Source organism: Falco peregrinus, chromosome 8 (genome assembly GCF_023634155.1).
Source record: "Falco peregrinus isolate bFalPer1 chromosome 8, bFalPer1.pri, whole genome shotgun sequence".
NCBI classification, from domain to species: Eukaryota; Metazoa; Chordata; class Aves; order Falconiformes; family Falconidae; genus Falco; species Falco peregrinus.
The window spans coordinates 14,638,231-14,654,504 of NC_073728.1; the positions used below are offsets into that span (position 1 = coordinate 14,638,231).

The 16,274-nt window shown below is 48.5% G+C and overlaps 1 protein-coding gene and 1 long non-coding RNA gene across 6 annotated transcripts; one reads left to right on the forward strand and one right to left on the reverse strand.

Moving 5' to 3' along the window:
* Positions 1-40: 40 nt before the first annotated feature.
* Positions 41-11,597, reverse strand: LOC114012060 (uncharacterized). 4 transcript variants are annotated; one of them, XR_008748535.1, is made up of 4 exons: positions 11,486-11,597; positions 8,712-10,849; positions 6,517-6,668; positions 41-5,837 (listed from the first exon to the last, which is right to left on the reverse strand). It is a non-coding gene; the product is annotated as an uncharacterized LOC114012060 (long non-coding RNA). The 4 variants fall into 4 exon arrangements; XR_008748536.1 differs by lacking the exon at positions 11,486-11,597 and having other exon boundaries at positions 8,712-10,579; positions 10,709-11,251; XR_008748534.1 differs by lacking the exon at positions 11,486-11,597 and having other exon boundaries at positions 8,712-8,823; positions 9,143-11,251.
* On the forward strand, positions 11,571-14,751 carry METTL21A (methyltransferase 21A, HSPA lysine). 2 transcript variants are annotated; one of them, XM_055812855.1, is made up of 3 exons: positions 11,571-11,963; positions 13,094-13,197; positions 14,186-14,479. In XM_055812855.1, the coding sequence occupies exons 1-3, from the start codon at positions 11,817-11,819 to the stop codon at positions 14,337-14,339; spliced, it is 405 nt and encodes a 134-aa protein (XP_055668830.1). In that variant the 5' UTR covers positions 11,571-11,816; the 3' UTR covers positions 14,340-14,479. The 2 variants fall into 2 exon arrangements, with proteins under 2 accessions (XP_055668830.1, XP_005237094.2); XM_005237037.3 differs by having other exon boundaries at positions 11,673-11,963; positions 13,094-13,205; positions 14,273-14,751.
* The last annotated feature ends 1,523 nt before the right edge of the window (positions 14,752-16,274 follow it).

Here is a 16,274-nt window from a genome sequence, read left to right on the forward strand (position 1 = left end):
TGCAGTGACAGAAAGCAATAAATCGAGTAACCGGGTAATAGGCTCATGTATTAGCCAATGGCAGTGTTGTCTCACCTTACCGGGGGTTTGAAAGGCCGCTGGGCGCTTGGCTGGGCCGGCGGTCACAGCGGCCGCCCAGGACCCCTGTGGCCGGTGCTGGTGACTTTGCAGTGAGGCCCCTCGAGCAGCTGGGAGCAAGCGAGGCCGTGTCCAGCTGCTGGCTGACAGCCTGCCGCTCGCCGTGGTGCAGGGCCGGTGCGCGTGGCCGGGCAGGAAGCGTTACACGTGGCCGCCGGCATCCCCAGGGGTTCTGCCTCGCTGTGTTGGAGGTCTGCGGCAGCTGTGTGTTCCCATGGTGTGTGTGTCTCAGCTACCTGCGAGGCTTCTCAGAGGGCTGGAACGCTCAAACACACTCCAGGGAACGATGGATTAGGGGGCAAGGCACCCACAGCAACCAGGGGCCCCGATAAGAACGAGCGTACCCCGTCCTGCGGTGGGTCGTCACCTCACCGCCCCTACAGAACTTCAGCCCTGGCCCCTGATGAGAAGACGGCTCTGCAGAAACCTTAAGAACATACAGAAGTATTACTGAAGGCTGCCATCGTGCTGGCAGTTATTCCGGACGTAGGTGGGCTCAGGGGGTTACTCCATTTTGTGGGACAAATCCCAGCGTCTCTCCCACGTGGTCAGGGACCACAGACAGTTTTCAGGCAGAACCGCCCCTTGCTTCTTCGGCAACAGCAAGTCACAGATACTGCATTTCTAGAATCTGTACAACGTAATCCCAGGCACAAAAAAGGGGAGGGGGGGACTAAACGATTTATAGTCTTATATGAGGATTATGCCCTCACACTGATGAATTATACTTGTTCACTTGCCAGCAAGTTCTCTAAACTGTGTTAGTGAAGCCTTTTCGCAGCCCGCTGACGATTTGTAAGGCTTTGCTACTCCCGGCCTCGCCGTGGGTTACAGGAGCGCCTCACCGAGGCTTTGATTTTGGTGCTTTTGGAACCACTTCAGCCCCACATCCCTCCACAGCTGCTGTGCTCTGCTGGGAAAGACGCAGGACAGCAGGTCGTAGTCCCAGGTCTAGGAAGGATGGGGACTAAACCACCAGGTGGGACAGGAGACTTGCCCAAGCCAGGGAGGGGAAAAAGCGTCTTCTTGCAAAAGAGCCGTTCAGAAACTGGAGTTTTCTTCACTCTCTTGTTGTATCCACTGATGTTTGGCGAGGATAGTGAGGGAAGAGAAGAAAGCTGGAGGAAAAGCTGGTGTGGTTTAGTGAAGCAATTAATTCTCGAGCAAGAATAACAGCTGGCTTGCATCTGTGCTATTTAATATTGCAGCCAGAGTAACTCACCCTCTTACACCAGAAAAGCAATACCCTTACTCATTTGCACCTGGATGTCTCTATTTTAAGAAGTGGCGGCAGCTGGGTGAGCTGCTCCCCTGCTGCGCTGCTGGCCCGTCCAGCAGCTCATGGCTGACGGAGGTGACCGTGCTCCACCTGGAGCGCGGGTAGGGCCAGGGGCAAATCCGCACACCTCAGCCAGGCAGCCACAGCGCCAAATGTGTTTCTTAAACCTTATCTATCCTGCTCCTTGCAGCCGTGCCAGCACGTGTGGTGGGGCTGCCCAGCTTTGGTGGAGGGAGATACAACCGCAGCAAGTGCCTGTTGGGATCCCAGCAGCAAGCTGGGACCTCTGCTAAGTCTGGGCTTCGGAGCAGCCTCGGGGAGCCCTTTGCCAAAGCTGCGGGTTTGGGGGGTGGAAAATCCTTGTTCAAGGGTGAAGAAGAAGTAAGCAACAGTGATTCACTAGGCAGCTGAGCACGGGGACCCAGTTGTTGAGGGCAACAGCCAAAACCCCACGTACTTGTCCTGTTATAGGAAAAATGCTGGGAGCTTGGAGTGGCTGGAGTACGTGACGTGTCTCACTGCTATTTGGGCGTGAAGGTTTTGGTTCCTCTGCCTGCCAGAGGCTGGATTTTCCCGTGGGTCTCATACTTGTTCTCAGTGTGTAATGCCGCAAAGGGGAAGAGACGAGGGCTGTTCTTCCCCCACACTAGCGCTGCTGTAGAGTATCAGGATTTATACAAGCATACAGAGGGAGGAAAGAAACCAGTAGTCTGTTTCCCTGTGTAGCCTTATTCATGTAGGTCTTAAGCAAGAGGAAGCTCACTTTAATCCCTGGAAATCACAGAAAGAGCAAACTGCCCTACCACCCCATCGTTCCAGGAGAATTTAAGCTTCCGCTTCCACATACCTCGGTATGCCAGTAAAGAGTATTTTTCTGTATCTGTGCGTGTTTCCCTGTAGCTGCAGTAATGAAGAATATTAATTTCCCCCCTCCATTTTGGCAAAGTAACTCCTGAAATCTTAATACAGAACTGATTTATCAGGATAATATGACTAAACCTGTTGCTGTGTGTATTTTCTGCAGAACCAGGAATCCTGTTAATAGATACAGCCTGAGCAACACCCTGCAGAGATGAAACACATTATCTTTCATTTATGCAGCTTAGCACTCCATTGACTTACTGCTATAGCAATATACTGAGTACCATCTATCACGATTTATTACCGGTCCTGGTTCTCCTCCTATTTTCTGTCTTGTCTTTCTACTGTTTTGCTTGATTTACCCCAGTGAATCATCAGGCAGTTTCCATTATAAAAAAATCAATTACTTTGATGTACAATGGGCAGCACGTATCTAGTTCCACATTTTGCATGATATGTAGGCATTTTGGATGGCAGATCTTGGCAATAATGAATGCGTAAGCTGAAAATAGCTTACTACGAACCACTGAGGTTCAACCCCTTTTTCTCCTGCTCTGGGAAGAGAGGTCTGTGCCATGGGACGCCGAGTTACTGCCTGTTCTCTCTCAGCAGGGCATCCAGCGGGCTGTAACTCTCGCTCACGCACAGACACCAAACACCATGGTTTTACTGTTTTCCACCCTGCTTGAAGTGTTTCCCACTGGTTGCAGCGTTCATCCCCCCACCTGGTTTCAGGGCTGTCCTGGTTCACCAGGGCTGTGGCCAGGGTAGGGCAATTCCCAGTGCAGATGGCGGTGCAGGAGGGCGAGTCAGTGTTATTGAGCTCTCCTGATTACAGGGCTGGCCCATAAAGATTAGCGAGTCCTATTGCAGAGTAGCAATAATGATGTCCCAGGTAATGGGGGAGAATTGCTGCTATTCCCAGGGAGTAGCTGAGGCCAGTCCCACTGATAGCAGCGTGCCATTTCTGCACCTCACTTGGGAAGGACACTCCAGCTTCAAGGTGTACCGGCTGAAAACCACCATCAAGGAGAGGCTGGCAAGTTGATGGAAATGGGGTTTATCGGTGTATTTGCTTGCTTGCTTCAAGCCAGAGGCAGACACTTGGGCAGAAGCCTGATGACGAGCTACAGCCTAATCTGAACGGGGCTCACACCTGCGTGTTTGCAGAAAAACTTCAAACAAATCGGAAAGAACTTGTGTCACCCTCTGCACTGGGCAAGCACTTCTTAAAATGGTGAAAGCTTTTTCTTATGGGATGAGAAAACAGTTTATTGCTCAGCTGTAAGTGCATGCAGTATTAGTAGTTTGGATTAGTGCTGAGCATTCATGCTCAATTTACCTCTTAGGAATTACATTTAGTTTCATTTCAACGCTGCCTGAGCGCAGCATTCAGCCAGGATAACTCAGGCAAGGAGGGCACAGACCAAAGTTCTGGAATTCAGGCAGGTGTGAGCCCCAAATTAAGGCATTCTGGGTTTTTTTTTTTGTTTTCTCTTCTCCTGTTTCAGTTGCGTGCCTAGCAGGTTTCAGTTGCTCATTACAGCAAAGAAGGACCAGCTCTCAGCGCTGTCCTGAAGGTTGGTACATAAAAATAAAGTGCCCTGATGTGCTTGCCAGGCTCTGAGCACAGAGCAGGGTGATGCAGCAGGAACTGTGACTGCACTACAGCTAGAGGCCATGTGCTGTGCCTAGCTCAGCTCGGGGAGAGCATCCCCTCTTCTGCCTGGCAGCTACTCCCCGCCGAGACAGCCATGCCTTAATGTGAAAAAGGCAAACCTTTCCTGGTGAGTGGGTTACAGCAGGTTTTCTTGCAAGGTGTCTCCCAGCTGAGCCACGATGGGCAGACCAGGGATTTGCAGTGCCCAGAGCACGGATGGATACTGTCGGGGCAGGGACACAGGCCCTATAGCTGCCAGGGGTGAGATGCACCTCTCTAGAAACCAAGGACAGAAGTAACTTCAGCAGGGTCCCTCAGTCTGTTCCTTAAAAGCACACTGCATCTTTCTGCCAAGGAATAGAGAGGAACAGAGCAGCTTTTGACTTGTTTTGACATTGTCGGTTTGTTCTCCTCGCCCAACCCCGAATCTTGGTTTTATGAAGATAAAAAGTAATTCTCTTGCATTAGTGTTCACAAAGAAAATGTGACCTAAATGTAACCTACAAAGGAATAGCTCAAGGGTACTGACTGCCGAATGGATTCCTGCAGGTGTTAATGCCAGCACGGATGGGAGTTTATAAATGTGACACTTAATGTCACTATTCCCTAAAGAGTCCAAGTTTGTTTTACAGGCCATCATTCCTCCACCAAGTGACAGCTCCTGTTTAACTTTTAATAATGCATGGTGGGGAGAGAGTACGTTTGCTTTAATTTTCACTAAAGGGAAGGCAACTTTGCAAAATGTGGGAAAGGAATCCTAATTTAAGCCCTCTAGGGAAGTTGCTCTAATCACCAGGAGAACTCCACACAGCCTTTAAGGCAGGCAAGGCGGGGTCCTGAAACAAAACCTAATTCAGATCGAGATGACAGCCAAAGGAGGAGCAGTTTATATTCCCAAGATCGGGAGATGAGAAAGTCCTATGATTTATCCTGAAAATACAAAGGGCCAGATTCACTCCTGATGTGAGTCCAATGAGGTCAAAGGATCTGCACCAGTGAGGAAGGTAGCCTGACAACTGCTGAATGCAGCTTCTGAGCTGTAAGCTTAACTGTATGTATAATTATTTGCAGGGTGCATAATAAATGAAGACTGCTAGGCTTGACAGGACTAATATTAGTGCTACCAGCTGTGTTTTGGCTTGTGGGCTTATAGAGGAAGGTAATTCGCTTTACTTGGCCCATTTGCCCCATATATGTGAGCCGCTGTCTGCTTGTGTTCAAAGGAACTCCACTTCTCAGACAAGTCTTTACACTTCCTGCCATGGTTACTTGTAGGTAGAGTTGTGCATGTTTTTATTTAACTCCCTCTCTGAAAGCTTAGTGCTTGCGTTCATAACCACACGACCCTGTAGTCCTTTGCTTCATGATGCAAAACCAGGCTTCCCTTCATCTGCGAGCAGCAGTATCCCTGAGAGGAGACATCTGAAACCATAGTTACCAGCTCCTATCTCAGTAACAACTTTTGAAAAATTCCTAATCCAAGGGTATGTTCTTGCCCACACCAACTGCAACAAGAAGCTGAGTCTCTCCTAAAATGCTTGACATTAAATTGTAGGCTTCTCCGTAAGCCATCCAGCTTCACAGTCACCACCAGTCCCAGAAACACAGAAAGGCTCCTTGCAAACCTCGGTTGTGCTTCACTGGGCCAAGGGTCTCAAATCCTGTAAATTCTGCTGTTATCTTCACCTTGACTTAGTACTGCACATGCCTTTCCAAGGCCATGTGCCTCCTTGCTTGTCTGCAGGGCGATAAACAGCAGCTCTGGGATGTGTTTTGTTCAATTTCTCCCTTCTTAGAAAGTGTCCCAGCTGCAGGAGGCGTGCTTTCTGATCTTACTCTCAAGCAGTCCACGGATAACTTGGAGAAGAGCCAGGACACTGTCTTTTCCTGGAAATGTAGCTGCAGGAAGAATGAATCACCAGGTTGAACCTGTATAACCAACTGAAAACAAAAGCTCAGACTTCTGTGTCTCACTGTTGCAAATAATGGGGGGAAAAATAGGCATCCTGTTTTGAAGTCCACTACCAGCTGACAGGACAAAAATACTGCATGCGTGATTGTCTTTTGAAGCTGACAAGTAACATAAGACTATGGCCATTTAAGGGGAAAAGCCTGAAGCAAAACAGCAGTCAAGGAAAGAGAAAATTCCAGTGGTCTGGGGGGAAAAAAAGTAACTGGAGAGGTTGTTCAGAACACACAAGGTGGATTTTTAGTAGCTCTAAATTTTCACGCTTTTAAATTTTCCTTACCACCCTTGGCTGGTGGTGAATATGTGCAAACCAAGGCCAGGAGACTGTGTTTCATAGCATAAGGACAGACTTCAGTGCTGGTATCATTGATTAAATCTTTTTGTCTCTGCAGCAACCTAAGATGTCATTACAGGCAATGCAGAGGCTTCTTGGCTAGCACGCAAGCATCTGGAGCACTGCAGGGATACCAACAGCACGCCCATACGGGAGTTAATGTTTCTTTACCGTAGCTTCTTTTTTCTGGTCCTACTTTCATTTTGTCTTAAGGTAAAATAAAACCAGCTTCACAGTTATCAAAGGCTCAGATAGAGTTAATGGAGACTTAGTACCTGATAAGAGAATTCAAGATGTGCTCAAGCCAAGGAAGATGGAGGTCTGCAAAGCTGTACTTTGTGTGCTCTGGGGCAGAGGGCTGGCAGTACTGTTTTGATGTCCCAAGTGTTAGAAATAGCTGTTACTGCGGGTCATGGATACAAATTTCCTATGAGGAAAAGGAAAAGGCTTTCCAGTATTTTAACACAAACGTTAACATGGATGTGTGACTTCATCCAGAAAAGTCAAATTGCATGCATAAGCCCTGCAAGTAAGTTTGTTTAGGGCAAACTTCTGAAGGTTTTAATTCCAACCCTGGGCCACCAAGGCCTGGAATGTGGCTTTGAGGAGCCCTTCCTGTTAGCTTTAAGGCACTTGAAATTGCTTAGTCTTGACTCTTTCTTCTTCTCCATTGTCTGAAGGATTTTCTTTCCATGGAGTGAAGAAGAGAAACACTGCCAATACCATTACAAGTAACACTAAAATCCCCACATTTTTCCTAATCTTGGATTCTTCTTGGTCTTAAAAGGGTAACCTCTGCACTGAGGCAGATGCTTCTGCATCTATGTGAATGCTATAGCTGTTGTCTCCCTGTCCATATAATTGTTTTTAGATTGTTATGAATTAGCTGTTGTTAACTAGTTTTAAGTTAATACAGTGCCTTGCTTGCATTCTAATTTCCTCTTCGATTACATAATACTGTACCTATAGAGCACAGCAGAAATGTGGCCACCTAACGTGAAGCCTCTAGATCCATGCTCAGACCTCATAAAAAGGATCTTTTTTTGCAGCATTTCCCCCCGCCCCACTATCCCACATGCCAGACACACATTACCCTGGCCTACAACCGTCAGGCAGCTGCAGCGAGCACAGAAGCTGCTGGCAGAGGAGGGAAATCACAGCACTGCTCTGCCATTTCCCCACCACAGCCCTGCCTGCGCTCACAGGAGCACTGCTGGAGCAGCCCTTCCCAGCGTGCGCCGATGCCTGCTGGCATGTCAGTCTCACTCAGGTGGGTTCGGGGCTCTCCCATCACAAGATCCAACATGTGGCATCTCATGGCCTGGAAGTCCAGAAGCTGGAGCTGTGGGTAAGGCTGTAAGTCTGTGAACATCTGCAAGTGCAGTGGAAGTGGAGGAGGTTTCCAGCAAATGAAGCGCAGCTGGAACTGCAGTGGTTGCTTGCGAAGAAGAGCTTACTCACTTTGCTTTTTGTTCCTTAATTAAAACTTCAGAATAATGTCAGCTTTCAGACCTGCAAGGACTTTGAGAGATCAGTCACATAATGCCGCTAAATGCTAAGTGATCTTTCTGTAACGGCATTATAATAAATGTGGTGATTATGTTTGACAGTTTATCAAGATGTGAGGTTGAAGGCGTGAATGTAGTATTATTGATGGGAACTATTCCCCCTTCAGAGGGTCCAGCAACTTCAGCTCAAGCACTTATGAAATTATACATCTTCATATTTTTGATCATTACTTCCATTGCTTAATGTAACTCTCTGTGTAAAGGAAATGACATGCTAGATCAGACTATACACTTATTTCAATATTTAACTTTTTTTGCAAGGACCTTGCTGAAGCAGCAAGTTAAAAGGTCTACTGATAATCCGTCAGCTTCTGCAGAAACTTAAGTTTTTATTTTTAATTCACCCCATTGATTTCAAAGATGATCCAGATCAGTTCAAGCTGAGGCTATCTTGATTCTGCAACTGCAAGCTGTCAGCAGCCAAATTAATCTCTGGTTTATTCCCTTTGTATTTAACAGCAAGTGGTTCACCGCCCTATCTATCTCACGGGTGTGGAGAATCTGGAAGCTACTGGTGAAGATGAAAATGTAAAAATTTTAAAATAATTTCACTGTTAGTCACTTGAACGGCCACGGATACATAGGGAGAAAGGCTGCTCTATTTTCTGGGTTTTCCTCCAAGCTTTGCGTTAGTTCATGTTTGTTTGGTTGATGAAAGCTCTTGGCAAAATAGGTATCTGTCCAAACTTTACTTCAAAGGCAGTTTTTGTATTTCAGTGGAATGAGAACCAGAAGTAGCTGCTATTTATTTAGAGAGGAAAGGATTAAACATGTACGACCAGAAGTTTCTACACAAATGTAGAACAGAACCATTTGGAATAAGGCGTTGCTGTCAGAGGGTTATCAACAACACAGGCTTCTAGATAGAGTTTTAAAAAAAATCAGATTGTTTCTATTTATACCTGCCTTTGCCTTGGTAACCAGAGACTGCGTGAGGGCTGCAGTGTTTTCCCCACATCATGGGTGGCTCCAAAATCCATGCGCAGCCATGCGGCACATGCAGCGTCTGCAGAACTATCAAAAGAACTGTCACTTTCATTTTAAATATTAAGCGGGAAAGAGAAGATTTCAGTAAGGAAGGTATATTAGTATAGCTTCAAAATAATTGGTAGTAATTTCTGCCTCATCTACTTGATTCTTTGATCTTCTAAGTATTACAAGGACCATTGCTCTTGAACAATTTTTCTTAATTACCCCAAGCAGCTCACCTGCATCTGAGGTAGGAGGATTTACTTATAATTGGACACATTTTGCCTGCTCTATCAAGTAGTTGAATGAGATAAGAATGGACTTCAGTCAGTGTTTCTTTATACTTTAACTCATTCTTGCTTACCTTAAAATCAGCTATTTCCTACTTTGCAAGTTTATCTGTAGCTTAGGTGTCCTAGCTTTCTGCAGTATTTAGAAGCTGAACCAGGCTACATTCTTGCGACTTTACTGTTGTGCTAAGCTCCAGCCCTGCTGGGAGAAAAAGCATTTCAGTTCTGGGCAGCTGTTTTAGCCAGAATCCTTTGTTGTTGCGTTTTCCTTATCTTTTTACTGTCAGGAAGAGTGGAAGAAACCAAGTTTCCTTCTCTGCTGCTATAACGCCCAGGTATTGTATCTTCGTAGAAACGGGATATGGAAAGAGAAAAAGGTAAGTATAGGCTTAGAATGAATACGGGGAATCAGGGCCCTTACTGAATTTCTGGTGGACTCACTTCCCTTTTAATAGCTTCACTCTCCAGTTACGATCTGGAAAGTAATTTCTGATCTCCTATTTAGGCTCATGGAAGTCAGAGCCAAAGTAACATCAGGGAGGAAGAAGGGGAAGTACTTCTGGGAAGCAGAGCAGGAATGGTAGAGAACCTGCTGGGCTCCAAAGACATTCAGGGATATCTGACTTAAAAAACAATGTTCTCGGGATAAAAGCACTTGCTGCATTATCATCTTTGGGAACAAATGTATGAATTTTCACATACAGTCTTTTTCCACTCTGGTTGCTATTCAGCCAGACCCATGGTCTTATGAAATACTGCAGGGGAAGAAAAGTGATCTAGGGGAGGGAAAAAGGAGGCAGCTGGGAGCACTGGAGCCCTGCCACACTCCTCCATGTGTTGGTTGGAGATCCCAGGGCTGGCATGTGTTGTGGGAGGTGGAGGCAAAAGCTTTGTGCCATTTGGGAGTTTCCCTCCATTTGCCTGATGATGCAGTTTAGGCACAGCATTAAGCGATTCAAAAACTCATCCAAGCAGAGTTCTCATTTCAAGTGTAATCACTCTCATTGCTTTTCCCACACTGCCTATATAAATACTTGAAAAAAATAATTGAGGTAATAGCACAAGTAGTTTCAACCTCTCGAAGGCAGGAGTAATGGCAAGGGACCAGTACTTTAGGACATAAAACCACAGTAAGCTGAATCATCGTACCCGCTCTGGCACATTTTTGAGGAGAAGTCTGAGTTGCCATAAGACAAGTATGAACTGGTTTGGAGCAAGTGAAATTCTGGTTTCCATTCCCCTAAAGTAGCAGAACCCTAAAAACAGGCTTTAGTTCCTGCTACCCCTGTGCAGCCTGTAACGCTTCTCCACAAAGACTTTCGTGACTCTTGAGCCACTGTTGAAATCAACAGCTTTCAGACGTACCTACATTCGCTTTTGCCTGCCAGCCAGATTTGCTGCTCCTGGTGGGAGAGTGGGGATGTTTTCTGGAGCCGGTTAAGCTCCCCAACTCTGAGGGCCAGCCTTGCCCTGTTCATGGTGACACTGGGCGCTGCCAAGCTGCACAGGCACTGGAGATGGGTGCAGAGAAGGCATGCTGCTCGCCTTCCCCGCTCCCCTGAGCGTGGCCCTTTGCACACTCAGTCCTTCCCAGGGGCTGAGGAGCATGGCTGGAGGTCCTGCGCCTTTTTGTGGAGTACCTGCGGCTGTGCCTCCAGGCAGCCAGAGCGCAAGCGCAGCCAGGACGCTTCCCCAGCTTTCCCGTGGCCTTTAGCAGTCTTTGGAGCAAGTTCAAGTAACTGGAGATGGAGACACACAAAGGAGAAGCGCACTGTGTTGTTCTGCCAAACAAGAGATTAAACAGGGCCAAAGGTGAGGAGAAGCCCATGCACAAACAGCGCCGTGGGAGCGCTGCACCACACCACCAGCCCAGAGCCGCTGTGGCTTCCCCGTCCCAGCCAGGGCTCTGAGCGAGCCGCACAAGCAGCGCAGCGTCCCCGCGGTGGGTGCCCCGCTGCCGGGGCTGCTCCCAGGCCGGCGGCAGGCGCCTGCGGAGGCCATGTCCGGCGGGCTGGACAAGTGCCTTTGCGCTGAGTTCCAGAAGCGCCTGGAACAGACGCCATGAGCCAGAGGCACGGAGAGGCCGCGCCGCAGCCGGCACCGTCCCACAGGGCGTCTCGCACCCCGCTCTGGAAACGGAGAAGCCCCCGGCCCCAGCGGGAGCCGCGCAGGGCCACTGCCCGCCGGGATGCCCCCTGCCCGCCGGGGCCGGCCGCAGGCACCGTCCTCAGGCACGGTCCTCGCTCGGCCTGCGGCTTCCCGGTGCCGTACGCCCGCGGCCAGCCCCCGGTGGCCGCCACCAGCCGCGGGCCGCCGGCACCGCCCCGCAGCCAGCCGTGCCTGGCGTCCCGCCTTGCGCCCCCCGCCCCTCTGCCGCGGCTGAGGGACAGGAGCGCCCCGCTGAGCCCCGGCCTCACCACTCTTCACCCGGGGTTTTCTGGCCCCGGCGCCCTAACCCAGCCGGGCGCCCCCCGGGCGGGCGGCCCCGGCCTGCCACGCGTGGAGCGGCGGGGCGGGCCTGGCGGCGAGGGGCCGGGCCCAGGCGCTGCGGGAGCCGGGCCCTTCCCGCCGGCGGCCGCGGGCCTCCCCCTGCCCTCGGCCCGGCCCGGGGCGGCGCGGCGGCGGGCAGGCGGCGCTGGGGAGGGCCCTGCCCGCCGGGCGCGGAGGCCGCGGGAGCGGTGAGGCCGCGGGGCTGTGGCTGCGGCCGCCGGGCCCCGCCGCGCCTCGGAGGCGGTCGCCGCCGGCGGGATGGCCCTTGTGCCCTACGAGGAGGGAGCTGGCTGGGGAGCGCGGCAGCTGCACAGCCCCTCGGCCACCCACCGCTTCGCCAGCCGCACCATCCGCCTCAGGCAGGACTGGCGGCGGCTGGGGGTGGCGGCCGTGGTCTGGGATGCGGTAGGTGGCGGCGCCGGGCGGGGTGTTCCGTGCTTGGTGTCCTCGGGTGGCACTTGCCCGAGCTTCCAGAGTCACCTGAGAAACTATTTAGCATTGAGTTGCCAAGGGAAGGCTTTTTTCCTGTAAGGTTGGGTTTTTTTTTGTGTGGGTTTTTTTGTTTGTTTGCTTTTATAATAAAAAAAGTTAAACTCTTAACTTACCTTTGATTTCCCTCATAAGAGATCCTGGAGGACTTGCAAGGGAAAGGGGCCACCTTAAACTCTGCACGGCCAGTGCCGAACACAGGCCATACCCTAGAGAACTCGCAGAGCTCTCACCGTTTCCGACCTGACACGCTTCAGAGCACGCCCGGCCCTGCTGCCTGTGGTGCTAAGGGCTGCTGGCAGCATTTCACTTGTCCTGGGGATGAGGATCCTGCCAGCCAAGGGGGTCTGTGGCGGGCCTGAGGTGGTGGGGTGGGCACAGTACCACTGCAGGAATCCAAGGCCATCCCATCGGTCTGCATTGGCTCACACACAGATGGCACTTTTGCCGCTAGTTTTGAAGAACAAGTGTTGCAATTTTAGCAAACTCCTCAAATGAACTGCTGCATCAGCTCTGACAGATCTTGCTATGGAGAGAGCTCCTGATCAAGACTTCTGTAGAATGTAACACATTACATACAATCAGATAAACGTGTTATCACTTTGCTTTCTGTATGTCCTTCCTGACAGCATGCCAGCCTTGTGCAGAAGCCTTTTGAAATACCACACAAGATACTATGAAACCTTATCCTGGACTTTTGCAATACTGTGATCGTTCATCAGTGTTTGACACCTCCCAGCTTTTCCTTTCCAAATGCAACTCCTTCTGCCTCATGTTAGTTTTGGGGATTCATGAAGCAGTGTTACTACAGCTGAGTTGTGGCCTCCGTGGTACTTTTTTCCTTTTGCCTGCAAGAGTCTTCCATAAAACTCATAAAAAGACCGCATGTGCACACAGGAGGCAGAGAAGGGCTGAACAAAGACTTGGTGCAGACCTGAAGTGCCTGACCCTTCCCATAACCTTCTCTCTCAGTGTAAATCAGAAATCTTGTGTTCAGTATGACTGAAATGAGCCCTGTGCTTAATTGCCTTTGTCTCTTGGTTTAGGCTGTTGTCCTGTGTACTTATCTGGAGATGGGAGGCATCGATGTCAGGGATCGGTCTGTGATTGAGCTGGGAGCTGGAACCGGATTGGTGGGAATAGTGGCCACGTTATTAGGTAAGGGCCTCTTTTGTTTGCTTGTTTAAAGTGGTTTACAACTGTAGTAAAACTAGCACTTTTACATCCACATGCCTGGTATAGAAGTTAGCACCAAAGCTACATATGTGAACTGTGATGTTTCCTGTCTGAGTCATCTTCCTTTCTTGTTAGACTTGAGAGCCTGCTGCGTTATTTATTGTAGTGATGGTGCCACTGCAGTTTACTTTATGACGGGACCCTGTTAAGGCTGACGCCTGTTACCATGGTACTCAGCTCAGCACCATTCAGTCCTGCAGCTATTCTCCCCCAAGGAGCAACTGCTGTGCTTGCCATCTTCCACTTCTCCTCATACACAGCACAGATAAAAGCTACAGACAGAAATCACTTTCTGAGCTTGTGTAGGCCTTGTTAGCCTATCTTGCAGACAGGGAAGCCAGAGTCTGGAGAAATGAAGTGATTTGCCTGTGATCTGTCTGTGGCTGAAGCAGGGATTGTTGAATTTGTTGAATATGTTGAATTTGTGCTAACTGTCCCAGGTTAACTTTGTAATTCAAAGCTCTAGTGGCTGTGGAAGGTGTCTAGTGTCTACTGAAATAATAAAACCAAAGCAGTTTGAGAAAATACAATCATGCCATGCAAAATCACACAGGCATAACTTTTGCTGTGAAAGAGGCTTTCTAGCTGCCTCTCTTCTACTGAAGAAATAGGGAATTTGAGCAGGTTAGTTCTAACAATCCATGTAACTTATTCTGTTGTCACCTGTGGAAAGGCAGAAAGTAACTCCTCTAATTTCATGCACTAAGAAAAAGCTCTGGAAAACACTTTCTGTTTCCCACCCAACTTAATCTTCATGTGGAGTACACTTTATATTCTTAAGTGACTGGTGAAGGGTGGGATGTATATAGATAGTGGGCTTTTTACTTGTTTAGTCCTTTTGTTTGTTTGTTTTAAATCAGGCAGCTCAGGGGAGTTGTTAATGTTTGACAGGAACTGAGGAGCCTGCTTGACTTAGAGCATTGTATTCCAAATGCTGTATTTATGGACACTGACTATTTGTCTAAGACATATACTCCTGTACCGCTTAGGTGCTCATGTTACCATCACAGACAGGGCGGCAGCACTGGAGTTTCTGGAGTCAAATGTACAGGCTAACTTACCCTCTGAACTACGTCCGAGAGCTGTGGTGAAGGAGCTGACCTGGGGAAAAGACCTGGCTAACTTCCCTCCAGGAACGTTTGACTTCATCCTGGGTGCAGACATCGTTTATCTGGAAGAAACCTTTGCAGAACTGCTTCAGACGCTGGAGCACCTGTGCTCAGCTCAAACTGTGATTCTTCTTTCCTGTCGTATCCGCTATGAACGGGATCACAAGTTCTTAAAGATGCTGAGAAGCCGTTTCTCTGTATATGAGGTCCACTATGATTCCAGTAAAGATGTTCATATCTACAAAGCACAGCAGGGTAGTTGCAAGGATGACTTTTGACTCTATGCTTTGTTAGTAAACCACTGATGCTGTTCAGTCCTCCCCTTGTTTTACTCAATACACTTGTTCCTAAGCATATAATTGCAGTTGTGTTATTTCACTGGCTTCTTATTGTGATGATCTTGTCTGATCACTTGGTCTGATACAGCAAGCATTGTACTTAAGTTCTGCATATTGAACCCCTGCCTCATTTCTCAGTAGAGTTGTATAGGGTCTTCCACTGACTTTTTATCAAATATCATTTTTGAAACTGATTTAATTTGCAGAAATCTCAAGGCATCAAAAATGTCATCAAAAGGTCTGTTGTTTAAAATCAAACCACGCTTAAATTTCTGTGGGAAACTTAAAAGTAGATTAGAGTGGTGGTTTTTTTTCCCCTTATCACATCCTTAACTTCAGAAAAGTAAAAGTGGATGAAATATAAGCTAAGACTCCAGCTTTAAATGCTTTAACTCTTCATGCCTTCTGCATCTTAAAAGTTGTGGTAAAAGAAGCTACTTAAAGGGCAAACCAACAAAGGCAGGTGCTATAAAGTTGTCCTGTTGCCATCACTGCTGAATTGAAGAGGCATAGGGAAACAGAACAAGATCTGGGCTTGGGGTGGGATGGGGTGTAGGTTCAGAATCAATACTGCAGTGTAAGCCAACTTACAAGTCAGTGGTGTTTTTACCTGACTTGCAAGCGTGGAGGCTATGCCTGCAGTACCGATGCAGTCGTGGTTTTTGGGCTGTCCCTAACAAGGTAACTTTCCCTTGCACAGATAGGGGCTCCCTGGAGCAGATACACATGTACATTTGCCACCAGGGAAAGTGCAACAAGGAGACTCAAACTGTTCCTTAAATATCAAAACAGTCCTTGTCTCTCACAGTACTACTTTCTGCCTTTGTGGCTCACTCCGAGAGCTGTTATTTGGGAGAGGAGGGTACTGCCACAAAGTCTTTGTAGCTGCGTGAGTACTTATTCTCATCTTACTTGGGACCTGAGGCCAGTGTCTAGATTTCAGCATGCTCTCTGTGCACAGTAGTGGTTAGACGCTGTTCTAAGTAACTGAATTCATACCTTGAGCTTGTAAAAACAACTCTGGGTATTTATCCCATGAGATCCTAAGTGAAAAATGCTGCAGCCTGGAATCTGGCTCGCACCAGCAGCAGCCTTCCTTCTCTTTCTAGTGGTGGAAGAATGAAACTGGTGAAAACAATGTGATAACAGAAGACAGCTATGCTTCTAAATGCAGGAATTGCTGTAGTACTTTTTTTTGGTGGATGTGGAACTTTTTTTTTCTTTAAACAACTTACAAAGCCCCAGGTCAGGTTCAGGCTCTAGGTGTGTGCATGTCATTGGCACTGGCAACAGGAAACACCAGCAGCTGCTTCAGCTCATGGATGTTAAGAGTTCTTTTTTACTTCTGCTTCCATCAAACTTCCTAACAAACTTTCCATGTGTCTTTTCCAAGATGCATGGGGTACACGGTCCAGAAGTGATGTGCAGGCTGTAATCTGGAAACGACACATTTATCACTACAGCTCTCATGAAGGAGGCCCGAAGGTCTTGTGCCTCATGCCTGGTGCGCCTCTTGTGTGTTTTCAGCTCAGTTCCTTGCTTGG